The following is a 20,639-nucleotide window of genomic DNA, read 5'->3' as shown; positions in this document are numbered from 1 at the left end:
TTTCATTATGACGTATTGAACGATGTCTGCACCATGAAATACCTTAAATACACCGTTTTAATCTTCTCAAACTGACCACTGGTATGCGAAGCCGATTCAGCTCAAGAACTGGACTCACGATGAATGGAAGACATGTTCATACCATTAGATAACCAGAACCTAATGTTTAGCCAGTGTTGGAGATTCTGATACTAGTGTATTCTAATACCAAAAATTAGAATGTTATTGTGAACGTTGTAGTATTTTTTGAAAGAGTTTTATTACAGGTGTACAAACACTTCTGTTGTACACTGGTAAGTTATACAATTCCTTTAATTTCGTTACTGAGGACTTATAATGCTAAAAATCAAGTTTAGGTTCTCGAGTCGAGAAGGACACAGATAACTTACTGCGATTATGTTTCAGCGATATTTTTCAGTAAAGCAACAGATACTAGGTTAGTGATGTCGAGAAACCCACTTGTTGAGAAATTTATATGCAAAAACGGCTCGTTTGGGTTGAGAAAATATTTTACATAGAAGAGCGAACAACGTTTCGACCTTCTATGTAAAATATTTTCTCAACCCAAACGAGCCGTTTTTGCATATAAAGATACTAGGTTATGATGCCAGGCATGCATCTTATGATGCTCATAATTAATGAAAAACAAAAACAGGAGTTAGGTCGGGGAAAAATGTTGGCAAGTCATTACCGAAAGCCTGTGTATGCAATATTATTATTATTTCATATAAGACAAAACAAAATCTTGTATAAATATGACATCATGGACAACTTCAAGCTGCAGGATGTCTGCATGGTGAAGGTAGAGTATCGTAGCGTACAATATTAAACTCTAGGAGTTGTGTATGACGCAGGCAAAGCATCACTGTGTACAGTATAAAACTGTAGGAGATGTGAATGGTACAGGCAGAGCAACACTGTGTATAGTATTAAACTGCACAGGTTTTGTATGATACAGGCGAAGCAACATAGCATATAGTATTAAACCGTAGAAGTTGTGTACGGTGCAGGTAGAGCAACATAATATATAGTATTAAATTGTGAGAGTGGTGCATGATGCAGGCACAACAACAGTGTAGCGTATTAAATAGTAGAAATTGTGTATGGTACAGGTAGAGCAACAGAGCATACAGTATTAAACTGTAAGAGTTGTGAATGGTACAGGCACAGCAATTTAGTGTACAGTATTAAACAGTAGGAGTTGTGTATGATGCAGGCAGAGCAATAGTGTACAGTATTAAACGGTAGGAGTTGTGTATGTTACAGGCTGAGCAACGTAGTGTACAGTATTAAATTTTGGGAGCCCCTTATCCCCCATGATTTTCCAGTTTATAAGGATGAAATTAAAATCTCCCATAATTATAAAGTTATTAACATCCGACTCCATAGTTTCTTATTACTTTATTCAGTTTTATTTGGTGATCTGTAACAAATCCCAACTAAAAGCGAACCCATAAGGTAAATCCCGTATCTATACCATGTACAACTGAGTATAACAAAGTTTCAAAAGTGCGTTCATTTTTTTAATGTTAAATTCCTTTGTTTTATTATATATGAGACAGGTTTTAATTTTAATAATCAAGGACAACACGAATAATCAATAAAACAGATTTAAAGGTCAAACACAAGGCAGATTCTCTAAGAAATTGTTTTTATTGTTTTCAAAATAACATTTCAAAAACCTTAATGTATGATAAAGTATAAAAATTATAATAATTAAATAAAAGTTATACTGACTTTAAGCTTAAGTGCTTTATAGATGCAAATAAACCTTTCAACAAACTGTATATTAGAGTAGCTTGAAGTTTGTAGAATATGTTTGAATAAACCTGAAACTAAAGGCACACAAGCAAATACTTATGTCCATCCTTGATATACAAAATATATTAACTTTTTTAAAATTATCTTAGTATGGTTTATTTTATAATTCATTTCAAATTTATAAGTGAACAAATTTGATCGTTACAAACGTTGTACAATTGTTACTATGGCATCCTGACATAAATGAGAGGTTAAACTATTGACAGAGAAACAAAGCTTTATCCATTTGCACCTCCTTCCATATTTATACAAATGTACTCACCAGTGATGATGTTGTCATACTGATTTTGTCACGTGAAAAAATATATTAATAGAAATATTGAAAACACAAAAAATGAAACCTTTTGTAGAGACATGAAGTGTGGATTTTTGTTTTTTCTGAATTCAGCCAATATATATTTAAACGTTCATTTAAGCATCATTTACTTACATAAGCTAATTAATTTTTCATGGTAGAAACATTCCGAAATATTCCACGAGTTCCCATTTAGGCCTAAAGTTCTATATCTTTCAGTGGGACTTGTTCTGTGATCGTGAATGGCTTGTGCCCATGAACCAAACGGTGTTTATGTTGGGAATTTTGTTCGGAGTATTTATATCTGGTCATCTTGGCGACAAGTAAGTATTTTAGAGCACGATTTACCTTTTTTATAAAACAAACTTCTCTTTAATTAAAACATTTTAATAGGATAGAATAACATCAAATATTGGAAATAATAATCTAAAGTCATTATCATTACTGTTCTTGTTTTATTATAACAAAACGTGACTTGTGTAATTCTAACCCTCAGCTTGTTCTCTTGTACGTTTACAATGAGCTATTTCAAAAAAAAAAGAAAAAAAGGAGCTCACAATTTTAGACGAGAGAATGAATGGCCTCACATCCTGACTAGGCCCGGCTGGCCAGCTGGTTAGGACGCTCGACTCGTAATCCGAGGATCGAGGATCCGAATCCCCATCACATTAAACATAGTTACACTTTCAGCCGTGGGGGAGTTATAGAGTTAAGGTCAATCCCATTATTCGTTGGAACAAGAGTAGCTCAAGAGTTGGCAGTGGGTGGTAATGACTAGCTGCCTTCCCTCTAGTCCTACAATGCTAAATTAAGACGGCTAGCGAAAATAGTCCTCTTGTACATGAGCGCGAAATAAAAACAAACATATCTTGAAGCGATCTGAACGATTTTACTTTGTGTTCTTCGAAATATAGTATCAATACATAGAGAAAATTAAGATCGTTTTATGCTAAATAAATCTATTTTCAACATGCACTCTGAAAATCTCGTGATAACCATAACGATATGAAGCCTCGGTGGAACGCCACATATCAGAACCACATTTTGTTTAAATTTAATACCCTGTAAATTTATTGCTTTTTTGAAGATCCTGTAAGAGCTTTTTCCGACGCAAAATATTTATACCTTCAAATAAAAAAAGATGTGTTCGTTTCGGGAAATTTTCAAGATGGGGACATTCTTCATACCTAGTAATGTTAAAAGAAACCATATAAATTAACTCTGAGAAAGAGGCCTATTCAATCAAGATCTGCAACAATTCAAACTCCAGACAACAGTTTAAAATATAATTAAGGGACTAAGTGATATTTATGCCTGGAAACGAGGCTAAAAGCTTATGGTTTCACCGAGATAAGATTTATTTTATTCTCATACTTTTTGCTCAATCGTCGCTTATCTCAAGTACATGAAAATGAAACGAATATTTCTTCTAGTCCATACACAAACACAGAAATCAAGTTCCTAGCTATCTGCGAGATCGCAATGTGGAAACTTTTATCCTGGTACCACAGAATAATTATGTTAAGTACTCAAGGAAGAGTTGTGTGCGTTGGATATAACATGTTTGTAACATGAACTACGTTGTAGGACTATTGTCAAGATGCACGGCTGTCAGGTAGAGCATGACCGGGCGTGGTGATATAGGCTATAACGACGTGTTGAATCTCGTAAATCGTTTTAATATAATAAATTCTGCTTTTCTTTGAAACATCCTTAAGTGGATCAGCCGTAAATTTACGGACTTAACATTCTAAAATCCGGGTTAGAGACCTCGTTGTAACCATTATATAACCCATTGCACTAAAAAACAACAGCCTCTATTATACTTGCTCCAAAATTATTAGAAGACCAATTCGCAAACATATTAATTCAGTTTATCTTCTTTCCATCTCAACGTTCATATTAACAGCAAAAAATAAACGTGGTGACGTGAACTGTAACGACGTGGTGAGCTCCGGAGTGTATTATAAATAATTTGACCATTGTATAAAAATAACTTATTGGGTAATACATTCTTAAACACGTTGCTTTAGGTTTCATCACACACGTTTCTCGATTTCGACTTTCACACAACTTTTTCGTTTCAAGTATTTATGAAGGTATGGACTTTTTTTCTTAATTTACACAATTTATCACTTAGGTTTGGACGACGTCCTGTGTTGCTGGGTTCCCTTTGCCTGATTATTGTTTCAAACTACGCAGGCGCAGCTGTTCCGAACTTGTCATTTTTTTACATCACCCGATTTTGTTCAGCGATGGGGGTGGCTGGCATACAGAATGCAGGTGTTTGTCTTTGTAAGTAGTAACAGAAAGTTTGTTCTTGTTCATCTCCGTATGATGTTATTATAGTAAGTAATATTTGTAATATTTTAAACTCGTTTTCTTGTACGTGAAAAATAATTCTACCACCTTCTATCACTGAGGGTATCAGAAATGAAACTTTGAATAATCACTACCGAAATGTGGGCCCTGTTTGTCTTAGATGTTCATTCCTCCCAAAATTTAGTGTCTTCTATTGTGAATCAAGTATCTTCAAAATTCATTTAGTATTGTCATTTTAATGGTAGTAGTTTTAATGTATAAAACTTATCTTATGAAATTTCTATTTTTCTTTTGTTTATTTTATGAGGTAATCTATATTAAGAAAACCAGCGTTATTTCATATAATTACTATTTGAAAGTACTTCCCCCCAAGTTGTTACTGGTTACCGATGTTGATCGCCTGTTGGTGAGTTGGGGAATATGTTCTGTTATCTCGTAAACCAAAAACTCAACTTCCAATATGCAGCAGGTCAGCGCTAAAATCTGGGATTTCTCTCTCTGCGGTAAACACAGTAGATAGCCAGATGAAGCTTTCGTTAAAACAAGCAAACTTAACACTTTTTTATAGTTGTATCACAATTTGACTACTTTGACTATTTGTAGCATTAATAAAATACTAAACTATAGGGTAAGTGCTTCATACTATTCATAGTAGCAAAATATTTCGATTACTTTAATTATTCACTAAAAGTCATAAACTACTTACAGACCGATATTCGGAATGATCAATAGTCCAAAAATTGAACTTAAAAAACAATTACACATGCAGGCCTAATCTTCATTCATGTTGTTATATTACATGAACAGTACTATATGTATAAGGTATATTAGTTATATATAACCCGATAACATTTTGAAGTATACTGTAATTGTTCCATAGATCTTTATACTTTTTACCGTAGTTAATATTTTCTAATCTTTTGAAACATTATGTCAAAATTTACATAATAATAATAAACAATAATAACGATAATTAATGATGATAATATTATTATAGAAACAGGACAAAAAGTTGAATAGCATTTAAAAGAAAAAAGCAAACTCCAGTATTGGTGGGTGATTTTTTTTATAATATCGATCTGCCCCCCCAAAAAAAATAGTTAATGCTTTCTAGTGTAAAAGTTCTGTATGAGTGTTTTAACGAGCTGTGTAATCAAATTCTATAAACATAAATACATTTACAATAATCTAATTACAATATTATCATTCCTAGTTTGTTTTAAATTAAACATTCACAATGGCAAGAGAACAGCTTTGTTTTATAGGTATAAATTAATAACAATGTGTAATGTACAGGTACAAATATGTTGGCCCGGCATGGCCAAGTGGGTTAAGACATTCGACCCGTAATTTGAGGGTTGCGGGTTCGATTCCCTGTCGCACCGAATATGTTCGCCCTTTCAGATGTGGAAGCGTTATAATGTGACAGTCAATCCCACTATCGTTGGCAAAAGAGTAGCCCAAGAGTTGGCGGTGGGTGGTGATGACTAGCTTCCTTCCCTCTTGTCTTACACTGGTAAATTAGAGACGGCTAGCGCAGATAGTAGCTAGCAGAGTAGCTTTGCGCAAAATTCCAAAAAAAATAACAACATACATGTCAAGCTTAACTGATGTATAGATTGTTGAATTTAATAAATAAGGAAACTACCTTCTTTTGTCGTACATACAGAACTAATTAAACGTGCTACTTTTTGGAACCTTCATTATAGATACTATTATGTATCTGAACCCAATTATATCAAGTGATACATTTGTAGAATATCAGTACTTAACGATATATAAGGTTTAAGCAGCATTATCGTGTGCTAGTGTTAAGTATTACAAAACTCTGGTTTATTATTTATTGTTTATGGTTTTTCTGGAATATGTAACAGCAACCATCGTTATTTTTTGTTAATTCTAACATCATATGTGTGATAATTTTGTATAAATAGTATTACTATAGGTGTGATAACATTGTATAAATAGTATTACTGTATGTGTGATAATATTGTATAAATAGTATTACTATAGGTGTGATAACATTGTATAAATGATATTACTATGCGTGTGATAATATTATTGCATAAATTGTATTAATACATAGGTAATTATTTTATTGTATAAATAGTATTAATACGTGTGTGATAATATTATTGTGTAAATGGTAATAATACATATGTCATAATATTATTCTCTAAATAGTATTAATACATGCGTGATAGTATTATTGTACTAATTGTATTAATACATGTGTGATGAATTTTCTGTATAAATAGTATTAATACCTGTGTGATAATTTTATTGTATAAATAGTATTAATATATGCGTGATAGTTTTACTGTATTAATAGTGTTAATACATATGTGATAGCATTACTGTATAAAGAGTATCAATACTTGATTGTATTATTGTATAAATAATATTAATACATAAGCGATAGTATTATTGTATAAATAGTATTAATACTTGTTTGATGGTATTATTGTACAAATGGTATTAATATTTATATGATAGTATTATTGTATAAATAACATTAACATATGTGTGATGATACTATTGTAGATATAGTACTAATATATTCAATAAAATCTTTAACCACAGATATGTATTAATATTTTAGGTTCCTGCCAGAATCTCCAAGATGGCTTCTTACCAGAAAGCGGTATACAGATGCAGAGAATACCATCAGGAAGTTTCTTAGTTTCAATAAACTAAGTGTTTCAAACCTGGATCACACGATGAAGATATTGGAAGCAAAGATTGAACTGGTAATTAATTTATATAATGAAAGACTTGAAGAAGAATTCTAAACAAGTATTTCTTGCATATCTAACAAGGACGTGCGTAGGAATATCACTTTTACTGATATCGAGGGTCAAGCAAACACACACACTATATATTTGTATACAACTTACGAGTACAAACACGTACATCACATGCAAAGAAAGAAATAGTATTACATTCATCAAAATGGCCAAGTTTGTGTACATATGATTGGGGGGCGGTGGCTGTTTGCTCCTGCTTTTGCACGCGCCTCTTCTCTCATCACTTTAAGTCGCTCAGTGGATTATAAGCACTGTATATGTACCATATGGATTTTAGCATTATAATATCTTAAGCTTGCTGTCGAGCCATCAGACAGAGATAGAGTAACTTAAACTATAACATAATTTACAATAACAGATTTTTAGCTTATTTTATTAATTTTATTTAAATTACCTCAATAATCAAATTTCATGAGAGTAGCGAACTAAATGAGTTCATATAAAAATTGTAAAAAAGAAACGAGACCTACAGTGACGAATAATAGCACTTTATTGTGTTTTTTTATTATTTAATTACTAGTTCCCTGCTGGATCAATGGTAAGTCCACGTATTTATAACATTAAAATCAGGCGTTCGATTCTCGTCAGTGGACACAGCAGATAGCCTGATGTGGCTTTGCTATAAAAAAAACATATACACTTTAACTGCTAATATTAATATATTAATTGAAATAATCCGATTCGGTATTATAAGTTCATTCGCTGAATTCGACTATTTTCTCCTTTAAAAATAGTTATTTTTTAAGTTACACATCTCAAAACATAGGAGAATCATATATTGTTCGACAGACATTTTTAGCTCGTACGCTATAATGAGAAAAGATATATATTTCTCATTATAGAGTAGGTTAATAGGTGGCTTTGTGTGCTGTTAATTGCTTTAAAATTATGGATGTCTAAATGGAAATTGGAGACATTGTTTGATCTGGGGAGGTTAAAGCTTAAACTTGAGCAGTAGCTTGTAGCGAAGAACTTAGGAAGTGAATTTTACCAATAGTACCTGGTTTTTTATGATTCATTTTAATGTGTTTTGAAACTGATAGCCAAAAGATAAATAAGCCAATAAAGGTAGTTAGGGCCCTCGACTCGTAATTCGAAGATCGCGGGTTAAAATCCCTGTCACATCAAACATGCTTGCCCATTCAGCCGTGAGCGCGTTTTAAAATTACAGTCAGTCATACTATTCGTTGGTAAAACAGTAGCGCAAGAATTGACCCGTGAGTGGTTATGACTCGCTACCTTCATCCTATTGTTACACTGGTCAGTCTGGGACGGCTAGCGCAGATTGTCCTTCTGCAAGTTTGCACGAAACAAACAAACCAATAAAAGATAATGATAAACTTAAGAAAATGAAACCTCCGTAGTAAAACGTGTACTTTGAGTCTTTAAATATCAGAAGTATTAAAAAAGAAATGTCTGTCACTTGAATTTTGTCTGATCAGAATAGTTACCTAAAGTTAAATAATGTCTCTTGAAACCTTGTTTCATCCGCTTTGGTTCATCAATAGTAGCAACTCGATTTTTGTAACCATTTAAGTCTCCCGGTGGGACAGTGGTAAGTCCATGGATTTCAAAAGCTAAAATCCAGAGTTCGATAGCCTATGGTGGACGCAGCAAATAGTCCAATGCGGCTTTGTTGTTAAACAAACAGATAAAGCATTCATCAAAATATTAAAAAAAAATTCGCTCATTTCATTGAAGGTGATTTATCTTTACTTGGCGAGAACAGAAAGTAAGCCTAACCGAAAGAACAACATTATTGAAGTAAGTAGTATATTGTAAAATACATATCCATTAACATAAGTATGTTCTGATCAAAGCAAGATACCGATAAAGAAGTTTATTCCAGTAAATATAATGAAGATAATTCGATATACAGATTTAACTAAGAGTTGCAAAAGTAAAACTTGTAATAATTGTGTTGCATTAATACATCAGCCGGGGGTCTTGCTTTATCGTTATTTTCAATGTATAAATAATTCTTGTACGAGTTCTATGTTAGTCTTAAAATCGTATATTTATCTAAAATTGTGGAACATTATACGTAATAAAAATAGCATATAATATGTAAATGAAAAATACTAAACAAAGATATATGTATTAGACATTTGAACTACTAGTAAAACTAATCTTAAAAAAAAAGGTAAAAATAATCTTACTTATGGAAATCTCACTCAATCTCTCACTATCAGCTTGTTCCATTGCCATCTCAGCTTAACCAAAGGAAGACGTTTGTTTCGAAAAGAACCGTTAAACTTTGCTCAGACTCCAATCACGTCTTCTGGATCTTCTATTTGTCTATATAATATACAACTTCTCAACCACCAACAGGTGGCAGGTTCCCTTCTGCTATAAAAATTAAATATTTTGACAGAAACTAAGCGATTCTTTTAAATGAATATCTAGAAATAATCTTTCATCTTTAGCTCAGTTATTTTTCACGGTCAAATCTTCAAACCACTGAAATTAAAGTAAATAATTACTACTTGTTATTTCTGTTTTAATCAAACTTTAGGAAAAGAAAACAAAATTAACGTTAACTTCACTGGACTTGTTCAGGACTCCACGGCTACGACATAGAACAATAGAAATAACGTTTGTTTTGTGAGTATTCATAGACAATACGTGCTTTGATGTAACACGTGAGCATATTTATGTAGATGTATTGTATTAGTGATACATTGTCAAACATAACATTGAAACGTTGTTGGTATTAATAATGTAAAGTTTTAAATATTAATTTTATATTTATGATAATATTGTTTGTGTGGCATAAATCAACATTAATGGTCAAGTGTACTCTAACGGCCAATTAAAAACTGAATAATAATCTAACAATGCTCCAAAATGTTTCTTTGCACCTGATCAGGATAGAAATCTCTAGAGTTCAGGCACATCTATCCGTAATTTTAAAGTACTAACTGGAGCAAAGACAGTCAGTCACCAGCACCCACCGCCACAAAGACATCATTTAGCTTTGACTCTAATCGTTGTGTTGACTGTCATTCTTATAACACATCTATAACTGAAAGTACGGAGAGCATTCATCAGTATCATATTGATATCCGTGGATGATCCGACAACTACCAGCACATGCCCATCTCGATAATTTTTAATAGAATTATCCAATGTTTCATCTTTTTATGTGTTGTAATTCATACATGGCTGTGAAAAGTGGGAGAAATTTGCAACACTGGGACTATAATTACAGAAAACTACAGAAAGAGTAGATTGCGTTCGTTTCAACTAATTAGAATACGACAATTCCTGGCTGTTCACACATTTGTAAGCGATAACATGATAAACCTATGTCGATCCTTACAAGGCCTATATCTATGCAAAACACGGCTCGTTTGGGTTGCGAAAATATTTTACATAGAACCCAAACGAGCCGTTTTTTTTTCATATATATTTTTCTACAAGTGGGTTTTCTCGACATCACTGAAAGTTGTTTGTTCTCTTTGAATGAATAAAACCTCAAACACTATAACCAGTATGATATACGAAATATTCTGGAGAACTTCTCTGGTTACTATGGTTACATTTAGAAACCTCACTTTATTACCACACTAGACTCAACGTGATGCAATGTTAAGTTTACCACATTACTATGGAAACTTCTCTTTATTACCTCATTTTTTATCACTCGAATAAATGAATGGAGAAACAGAATATTAGTGTTGTTTTTAAAAATATATATATACATTATTTCTTGTTACCACAACCGTTGTTTCATGAATGAAAATCTTTAAGTATAGCCTGTTCTGATTCTTACTTACTGTTCCAGGTTTTGTACTTTTTAAAACAAGTTTGTTGCTCTTAAAACATTTTAATTTCATTTACTAGTAACTGTTTTTGTTTTGTTTTTAGTATCAACATGTGTGTAAATTTATTTTCTCGACAACGAAGAACTCTTGCTCTGAAGAACTACAAGTTTTCCTGTTGATAGTCTTAGGGCTTCTTTTTTTGTGAGATTTGAAAAGTTTCTATTACTAAATATCATCAATGTAAAATGTGTCAAGTTTACCTAGACATGATGGATTTCTACTGTCAGATAAGAACGATAATTTGAAAGTTAGAAATGATTAAAATCACTGAACTTGAGTTTATATATTTTAAAATTCTTCATATCTTTATTTCATTAATACCTTAGTGAGTATTTAAATGTACTGTCAATTTTAGTTAGGTGAAATTATTATTAAATAAAATCAACCAAAGTATACAAGTAAAGTTCAACATATTTATCAAGATGAAAGGATTTGAATAACTTCAGTCAATTTTAACATGACATAAGATAATGTGTATGGACAACAAATGACTTATTGGTCATTTTCACTGTTCCATCCTCTATGCCAAACTAAAACTATTAAATAAATACACTTAAAAAATTAAATTCATCTTTATCATCCATTTATCCAGCTTTCTTTTAAACTCACTCAAATTTATTGCTTCAACCTTATCCAAAAGAAACCCATTCCATAGGTCAAACACCCCATTTAACAAATAAAATTATCTTAGCTGAAGACCACTTCTATTTTACTTAAATCTATACTTTATGTCTATTTATGTAGATACAGCGTAAAATCCAATTTGCCTTACCACTAGCAACAGCACACTGCTTGGATGGCTTAAAAGACTAATTAGCCATTATACCAAGGTAATTTTCTTTCATGACACTGTTAAGGTTATTACCATCCAAATAATACTTATAATTCTAATTATAATAACCCACGTGCATTATTTTGACTTTATCATAATTGAAACTCATCTGCCATTGATTTGCTCAACTCCTTAAATGATTAAAATCCTTTTGTGATGGAACAGCATCCTTTTCACAGGGATCAGCATCCAAAACCTTGATATCATCACTAAATTTAAGTAATTTATTTACCATTCCTTCATCTATGTGATTAATTAAAATCAAAAATGAACAATAGTCCTAAAAATAAGCCCTGAGGTACCTCGATTGAAAATTAATTCAGCTTGACTGAACTTTATTTGTAATAACCATCTGCTTTCTTACATCTAGCCAGGCTTCTATGCAATTAGTTAACTTATTTTCTACATGTATAAAGATAAGTTTCTTTACAAACATTTTATGTGGCACATTATTAAATGCTTTCTAAAAATCGAGATACAAAATCTAAATCAACACCATTATCCTCAGAGATAACTTTGTTAAATGACTTTGCATAGTCTCTTTTATCAAACTTTCCAAAACCTTTTCCACAACTAATGTAAGACTAATAGGCCCATAATTGCTAGAACAACTTCTATTACCTAACCTGAAGACAGCAGAGACATTAGCTTATTTCGAATCTGTTGGCACTTGTTCACTATTCACTTTTGACAAATGGTTCACATATCCAATTCTTGACCTCCTTTAAAGCCCTTGGGGAAATATTATCTTGTCCAAGAGCCTTATTATTCTTTAAACTTCCCAATTTTATTTTATCCAGCTTAGGATTTATTTAGTTGTCTTGTTCAACTTTGTTTTCAGTTATTAATTGTTCAATATGAGGAATACTGCTTAAGTCTTCATTAGTAAAAACTGAAGAGAAAACAGATTTAACAACTTAGCCGTTTCATAATCATCAGATACGAGCTTTCCTTTATCATTCTTCAAGGGTCATATCCCTATTATAACATTTTGTTTACCCCTAATGAGCTCTAAAAGTCCTTACTGTTAAATTTTATGTTTTCGGCCAAATTATTTTTCACACATTCTTTTGAATGACCGAATTTCATATTTGACGAACTTTTTTGATCTTCCATAATACCAATCAATTTAAATTCCTGATGGTTTTCTTTCATTTTATCTCTTGTACCCTTTGTGAGCCAACCTGGTTTTTTACTTGCAACTACCATTTTTTTCTCTGTAAGGAATTTTTTGTTTTGAATTTTGAAAAATTTGTCTGCAAAAGTTTTCTACATTAGCTCAGTATCTCTGAATAACGTATCTGCCCAATTCACAACAGATAGTTATTGTTGCATCCCTTCAAAATTTGCTTATTTGAAATTTTGAATCAAATTATTCTTGATTTTCAAATGCAGCAAGACAAATCTAACACAAAAATGATCATTTTTGTTCAGGTGTTCTGCCATTTCCACCCTCTTAACCATTTCTTTATTAGACATTAACGATAAATCTAAAATAACATTATTTTTATAAGGCTCCTTGACCAATTGCTGAATAAATTCATTTTGATCAGTTTCTGGAAACCTTTCTTCCTTATAGCTTGACTCTAACGTTTCCCAGTCAATATGTCTGAACTCTAAATCACCCATAATTACGACTTAATTAACATCTGAAACCTTAATCTCACTGTAAAGTTTCTCACTAATCTCATCAGTTTCATCTGGTGGTCTGTAACAGCTTCCTACTAAGTGTTTTTTTTCCTTGATATCCACTAACAAAAACCCAAATGGATTCAATTTCCTTGCTATTATCTTTGATATTCTCAACGTCAACAGGATGTAATTCACACTTTACATATACAGCCACTCCTCCCCCTCTCTGTACTACACTGTCCATATTAACTAATTTATAACCATGTATTTCAAAGAAAGTTTCTCAACTAAAATATTTTTTTAATCAAGTAATCTTCAGTATATCCAGGACATATAAGAAAGAGACTTGTCAATCGTTCTGGGGCAGGGCGTAACAGCTTCGAAATGATATGTATTTATAATAGACTTCTGTTTACACTGAACAGAACGTATTAATAACCAGGAAGATTTGACACTTGTATTATAAATATACTTACATAACTTCGTTTATCGACTATTAAAGAATAAAAGCCACGATTATAAAGCAGTGAACCAATGGATGCGGACTTGAATTTATAACCAGTTTCAGTGATATTCTGTCTCTTCCGTATTTGATACTTGTGCAGTGTGCAACAGTTTGAGAAGTGTGAAAAAAAATTATATAATATGTCCGCGTATGTGGGTGTGTGTTTGTGTGAATTGGCAAAATAGATAATTTTGATAATGTGTTGCTCTATCGTAAGAAAGTTGGTACCTGATAGAAAACTAAACATTGACCTACGACAACCACAACCGTTTTCTTGTCAAGGATTTTTTACTAAAATTATTTTGCTTTACTATATAGTTTTGTATCATCATTTCTATACTACGCATTGACCTTTGACTCGGCTAGACTAGGGGGCAGTATGTACATCAACTTATTTATCTCGGCTGCTGTGGAAATCCCCGCTTGTGTAGCGGCCCCACTACTAATAAAGTTCGTGAAACGGAAACCACCATTCGTAGTATGTTTTGTGGTTACTAGTATTGCCTGTGTTCTGGTGATTGCTATTCCGGAAGGTTCGTGTAAAAGTAGTGAGAAACCTTTATTTTTAATTGTGGCAACTTGAAGAATAAATATATAAATAAAAATAAAATCTGTGTTCAAAACACACAATAAAACTGTATTTGTCCTAAATTAATTTTGGCTTTAGGCCAAATACAGTTTTATTGTGCATTTTAAACTTTTACATTATTTTTAATTTGACGGCTTTTTTTTTTAATCGAAAACTAGAAATTACTTTTAACAGATCTAAAGTGCTTTCACATTAGCAAAGTGTAACAAACTAAAGCAACTGGAACCATTTGAAACTATATTTATTAATTATAAGAAAATCCACATTAGTCTAAATATTCAATGAAAATAAGGTGACTCTGGAGTATATAAAAATATTTCGTGAGATAATTGTCCTTTGTCTTTCTCATTTTTGTATTTGTATAACAAATAACAATCGTTATTTTGACCTGACTCTTTGTAACTGTTATGTTTAACATTAGTCATGACAGTGACTGCATGTTGAATATATCTTCCTGTGATATCTTTATGAAAGTCAAAAATTCATTTATATAAATTACGTTTTTAAGGTATCATATCTGTATTTAACTTACAACTGTAGTTTAATGGTCACTGGGTTGTTGTTATTTTAAATGTATATATTTATTTTACACAGATATGGTGGCGACAAAGATTTCACTAAGTATGATAGGAAAGATGTTCATATCCACTGCTGGTGGCATCAATTTTGTCTATGGAGGAGAAGTGTTCCCCACTGTTATTCGTACTGTGGGGGTTGGCACTTCTATCATGTGTTCAAGGATAGGAAGGGCAATCGCTCCTTTTGTCCGTGAATTGGTGAGTTAGAACAAACTTACGTTGTGATAAACATTTGTATACCAGGATTAAGTTTCATCCTTGTAGATACAAGCCGAGATAAAGATTACTAAGTCAAACTGGATTATAACAAGCCGTTTCGAGCCGTTCAAGAAACATTTATGCATTAAAATACACCGGATTATGTATTGCCTCTCACCAGACATTAATTATGTTAATGAAGAACCACTGACCACCTATGACTGATATACGAATTCATTTTTCATGTGTTAAAAATTTCACATGACAAAGTGACCATAATGTAAATTAAATCAAATAAGCACATGTAATACAGCTCGGCATGGGGTTCGCGGGTTTGAATCCCCGTTACACCAAACATGCTCGCCCTTTCAGCAGTGTGGGCGTTATAATGCAACTGTCAATCCCATTATTCATAGGTAAAATAGTAGCCCAAGAGTTTGCGGTGGATGGTGATGACTAGCTGCCTTCTCTCTAGACTTACACTTCTAAAACTTCTCGAGTAGTTTTGCGCGAAATTCAAAACAAATAAACACGTGTAATAGAAATTAAATTAAATTATAAATAGGATAAATAGAAACTAGTCGATTCTTAGAATTACATAAAAATCGCTAGAAAAACAATTCTTTAGCTTTTTGCTAAACAAAACAAGCATTCAAGTGATATAACTTAAAATACTAGAAATGTATCTATATACAGTTTTTCCCTGAAAAAGAAAGGTCCCGGCGTGCTCAGGTGGTTAAGGCATTTGACACGTAATTTGAAGTTAGCGGGCTCGAATCTCCATCACACCAAACATGCTCGTTCTTTCAGCAGTCGGGGCATTTTACCACTATTCGTTGGTAAAAGAGTAGTCCAAGAGTTGGCAGCCAGAGGTGATGACTAGCTACTTTCCCTGTAGTTTTACACTGGTAAATTAGGGACGGCTTGTGCAGATACCTCTCGTGTAGCTTTGCACTAAATTTGAAACAAGCAAACCTTTAGAAAGCGCATCATGTTATAGGTTTTAATCATTTTACATGTGGAGACTATCTGGCAATGTTTTTCATGCTTTAAGTATAAGAAAAAATAAATAAAAGTTCACAATAAATACTGGCAGTTATAAAACACAGTTGACGCAATTACACTTTTAATATGTTCTGTGTGTAATTTTATTAAAATTTGATAAAAGTAATATATGTTTCAAAGAGTCCAGATTATATGATCTGGTGTTCGTAGAACAATAATGATCGCTTGAAAATCTCTGTTTATTATAGATCATCCTGCAATGCCACTTTTTGTTATACTCAAACAACTCTTCTTGGTGTTTATCCTGTAATTTTACTTCCGTAATATAATATGTAACAGAAGTTTTGTAATAATTACCTTTTAGTCTTATTAGTGACGTGTAAAACACGACCTTTAATCACAAAATAAAATGTTGTGAAAACACTTTCTGAATAGCAGGTAAAATAACAATTTAAAAACATAAATAACTAATAATTTTTCAAATTAAAATTTCATATTTTTTTTACTTAATACGTCGTTTCTTAGTAATTGACAAGCCATAATAGTAATAAATATATTATTTTGCCCAGTTTGCAACTGTGAAATACACTTTGGTTTATTATGAAGTCGTTCTTACTGCGATGTTGTATATAAATGAATTAGATACGATAGAAACTAAGTAATCCGTCCGGAATTATAACACATGTTATTTCATTGCAAAAGTTCCAAACACAGTGAAGTGTTGTTTAAAATAACAGTGTTTAACAGCTTGTCAGATCGTTTATATTCCTTCGCTATTTGACAAGAAATGCATTTGTAACAATATAGCTTTAAAAACAAAAATTATATAAATTAAACTTATATTGTCTTTTTAAAGTAATTGTACATTTAAGAGATGACTTATTTTTAAAGTTCCTAATTTATTTATAAGTTTAAGAATAAGACGCAATAAGTCCTTCCATATTCTACTTTAGAGTAAATCCACGCACGTCGCTGTACCTTCAGTAATCTATGGTGTTCTGTCAATAATAGCAGCCATTATGGTCTTCGTTCTACCAGAAACATTTAACAGACAACTTCCTGACACAGTACTGGATATAGAGAACCCAGAGATGTAAGTGAGCTTTTAATTTTGATTTATAATAAACCATGACAGTGACGGTGTTGAAGTATTAAAAGTGAATATTTTCTAATAAATATGAATTCAGAGAACGACATTCTGAAGTTCACTTTTTATTGTAAATATATGATTCTGACACGTTTTTCTTTTGGTTGTTTAGTGATGAGCTGGAGGGCTTATAATTCTAAAAATGAGGATTCAATACCTGCGGTCACTGCAATACAGGTGACCGATTGTTCAACTTTGTGTTTAATAAAATCAAAACAAAAGACTGTCATCAGGCCATACTCTGATTTAGTTTGTTATAAAATAAAGTTGGAATGTTGTGTTGTTGTTAGGATTATGTGAGAAATTAAAGTTTAGTTCTTGATGTTTCAAATAACAGCAAAGTTATTGTCAAGGTTACTTTGTAATTTGGCTGTCCAATTGTTCCACTTGGTTATTTAGTTACATGTTTAGACTTAAAATAATTTAGGTTGGTTTCAGATTTACTTTTAAGATATAAAACAACAACAATAGCAACAACAACATTTAAGATATCACTCAATTATTTAACATATTTTACGTGAACTTTCATCATTTCCCTAACTGAATTATAAACGTAAATTAGGCCCGCGTGCTTAAGTATTATGGGCGAATGTCTAAAAGATTTCCTTTCTCGGGTAGTGACCCTATTACAGTAGAATGTTACTGGAGATAATGGAGTTTTGTTGGTACACTGAGACCTTTATGAATTGTAAGGAGCCTATGAACTCCGAACTAGATACGGATATTTTTTACTTATATCTAATATAGGTGTGAGTTTATTTCAGGAAATAACTAATAAACCTCCTTTCATGTTTTAAACAAAGTTTTTACCACCTGTTGATTCAAAGTGTTTCAAAGAAGCTGTGACTTTATTATTCAGTCATAGAAAGATGCTAGTTCTTATATAGAAGCCTTGGCTTATTATTATTTAGTTAAAGACATATCTAAAGTGTTTTAAAGAATCCTTGACTTTATTATTCAGTCAGAGAAGGATGAAAAATGTTGCGTCGTATTTCTGAGCAAAGCTGATAAGCCTGAACAGTCAACATCCGATGATTGTGATTAAATGCTTAAAGCGCTATCTATCTTGTGTTTGAGATAGAACTGAAGAATATTTTTGGAAAAGTATATAAAACAGTAACTTTTTACTCATATTTTGAAATATACTTATCAATTCTTTTCATTCATATCTTTTCTTACAGACTGACCAAATATCATACAGAAGGTCCAGTTGAAGAGACTGAGCTTCCAGAACCAGTAACAGCATGAAAACAGAGGCATAAAATCTATGTTAATTTGTGTTTGACAGCATATTAGAATTATTTTAATAACTCTCCTTGTAATTAAATTCATCGATTCAAATGTTTTCCAATTTTGATTAGCATTTACTAAAAGGAAAAATAATATGAAACAAAATAAATGAAAAATTAGCCGCGTGGTTAACGCGCCAAACCGTGATTCAAAGATTCATTGGTTTACACGCTGTTTAGGAAAATGAAGTCATGAAACGCATTGAATGATTGTTTTTGCGCTATAAGAGTGACTGTTAAATCCTACTGTTGAATTAGAGTAGTTCATGAGTTGGCGATGGATAGCGTTGACTAGCTGTTTTTTCTCTATTCTATCACTTCAAAATTAGGTACCGCTTGCATAGATAGCCGTGGGGTATCTTTTATTTAATAAAGAGCAAATAAAAAAATAATAATAAACATCTGTTGCTTCAGCCAAGTAAAACTAGAAAATATAAAAGAAAAACATCACCGTTAAAGCAAAAACGTTTTTAATATTTAGCTAAACGACTTTTTTTTTAATCCTATTTTTTGGTACTGGTTTTCTCTGTATAAAACTACAAATGAAATATGTAATCTCTTCACTGCGGGGAAACGAACTACGGATTTTAGCGTTACTACAGTATCGTAAAGTTAGCACTGACAATGCACATTTCTCTTTCTCTTACAGCGTCGACTCGCAATCTAAGGTTCGCGGGTTTGAATCCCTGTCTCCGGACATGTTCGCCCCCTTTATCCACGGGGGTTTGTAATGTAGCAGCCAATCCTACCATTCATTGGTGAAAGAGTAACCCAAGAATTCGCGGTGGGAGACATTGACCAGCTGCCTTCCCTTTAGCCTATCACTGATAAATTAGAGACGGGTAGCACATACAGCCCTTTAGTAGCTTGCGCGAAATTCAGAGCTAATCAAACCTTTACAGCGGCTGTAATCAGTTATTTAATGCAAAATTTTAACAACGTTCTGGTAAAAACAAAACAAAAAAAACACTAATATCTTGCATTGGTAGTGTTTAGTATTATAGACCAACTGCAAAGACGATTTAGACTTCTTTAACACTGTACTCAATTTTGAAAATTACAGCTGAATACAGTTTTGGTGTTTGTGATTTGATTTAAACTAGAATTGATTTCTTTCTTTCATTATAACACGAAAGGCCATTGGGCATGTTAACATAAGGTTTTTGTCGCATTACATAGTAATCAGAGGACTCTGTTGAGGTATGACTCTTCAAGGTGAAAGTCCATGACATTCAAAAATCAAATGAAAACCATATAATAATTTGTTTTGGTACCCTGCTGACCGAATAAAGACCAATAAATACTTTTGATTTTCAAAAATTTTTATTGCAGATTCAAAATGTGCTATAAACCGCACTTGATTTATTGTTAAACTGGATCTTATGTAGCATTGGAACATTTTTTCAGAGTTAGAGTATCTTGTGTTGTTCTATGTATCGATATTTTTGTATATTAAGAAAAAATAAACACAGTTTCCAACTTTTCTATGTCGTTCAATTTTGAAAAGGGATTTCGAAAGGTCAAACCCTTAAAGAATGTTGAACGTCATAAGGTTTCAATAGCTCGTGGATTAGACTACACTTTTGAATACTGAGAGTGTTACTTGAGAGCATTAAGATGTTTCAGTAGCACGTTAATAGTTTATTTTGGCTGTAATTAAGATAGACGTAATCTAGTAAATGTCATTAATATAGTTAATGCAGCAAATAGGAATAGATCGTTTTGTCATTACTAAAACACTCAAGGAAACAGCACGGATATAATAATTGGCTTGGAAACTTATCTTTTCTAT

General features: G+C 32.2%; 1 protein-coding gene across 1 annotated transcript; it reads left to right on the top strand.

Moving 5' to 3' along the window:
• The first annotated feature begins 14,156 nt into the window (after positions 1–14,156).
• On the top strand, positions 14,157–20,319 carry LOC143254531 (solute carrier family 22 member 13-like). Its single transcript, XM_076509702.1, has 4 exons — positions 14,157–14,574; positions 15,225–15,406; positions 17,365–17,504; positions 18,740–20,319. Exons 1-4 carry the CDS (start codon positions 14,421–14,423, stop codon positions 18,804–18,806), a joined length of 543 nt encoding a protein of 180 aa, XP_076365817.1. The 5' UTR covers positions 14,157–14,420; the 3' UTR covers positions 18,807–20,319.
• Positions 20,320–20,639: the final 320 nt, after the last annotated feature.

Source organism: Tachypleus tridentatus, chromosome 6 (genome assembly GCF_004210375.1).
Source record: "Tachypleus tridentatus isolate NWPU-2018 chromosome 6, ASM421037v1, whole genome shotgun sequence".
NCBI lineage: Eukaryota > Metazoa > Arthropoda > Merostomata > Xiphosura > Limulidae > Tachypleus > Tachypleus tridentatus.
The sequence above is the reverse complement of the archived record's forward strand: the minus strand, read 5'-3'. Positions and strand labels throughout refer to the sequence as shown.

Bases quoted from the DNA above. Each gene is read 5' to 3' on its own strand.
- LOC143254531 (XM_076509702.1), top strand. From the start codon at position 14,421: ATGTACATCAACTTATTTATCTCGGCTGCTGTGGAAATCCCCGCTTGT. The intron at 14,575-15,224 runs GTTCGTGTAAAA...TATTTTACACAG, and splicing joins GGTGATTGCTATTCCGGAAG to ATATGGTGGCGACAAAGATT. The intron at 15,407-17,364 runs GTGAGTTAGAAC...ATTCTACTTTAG, and splicing joins CTCCTTTTGTCCGTGAATTG to AGTAAATCCACGCACGTCGC.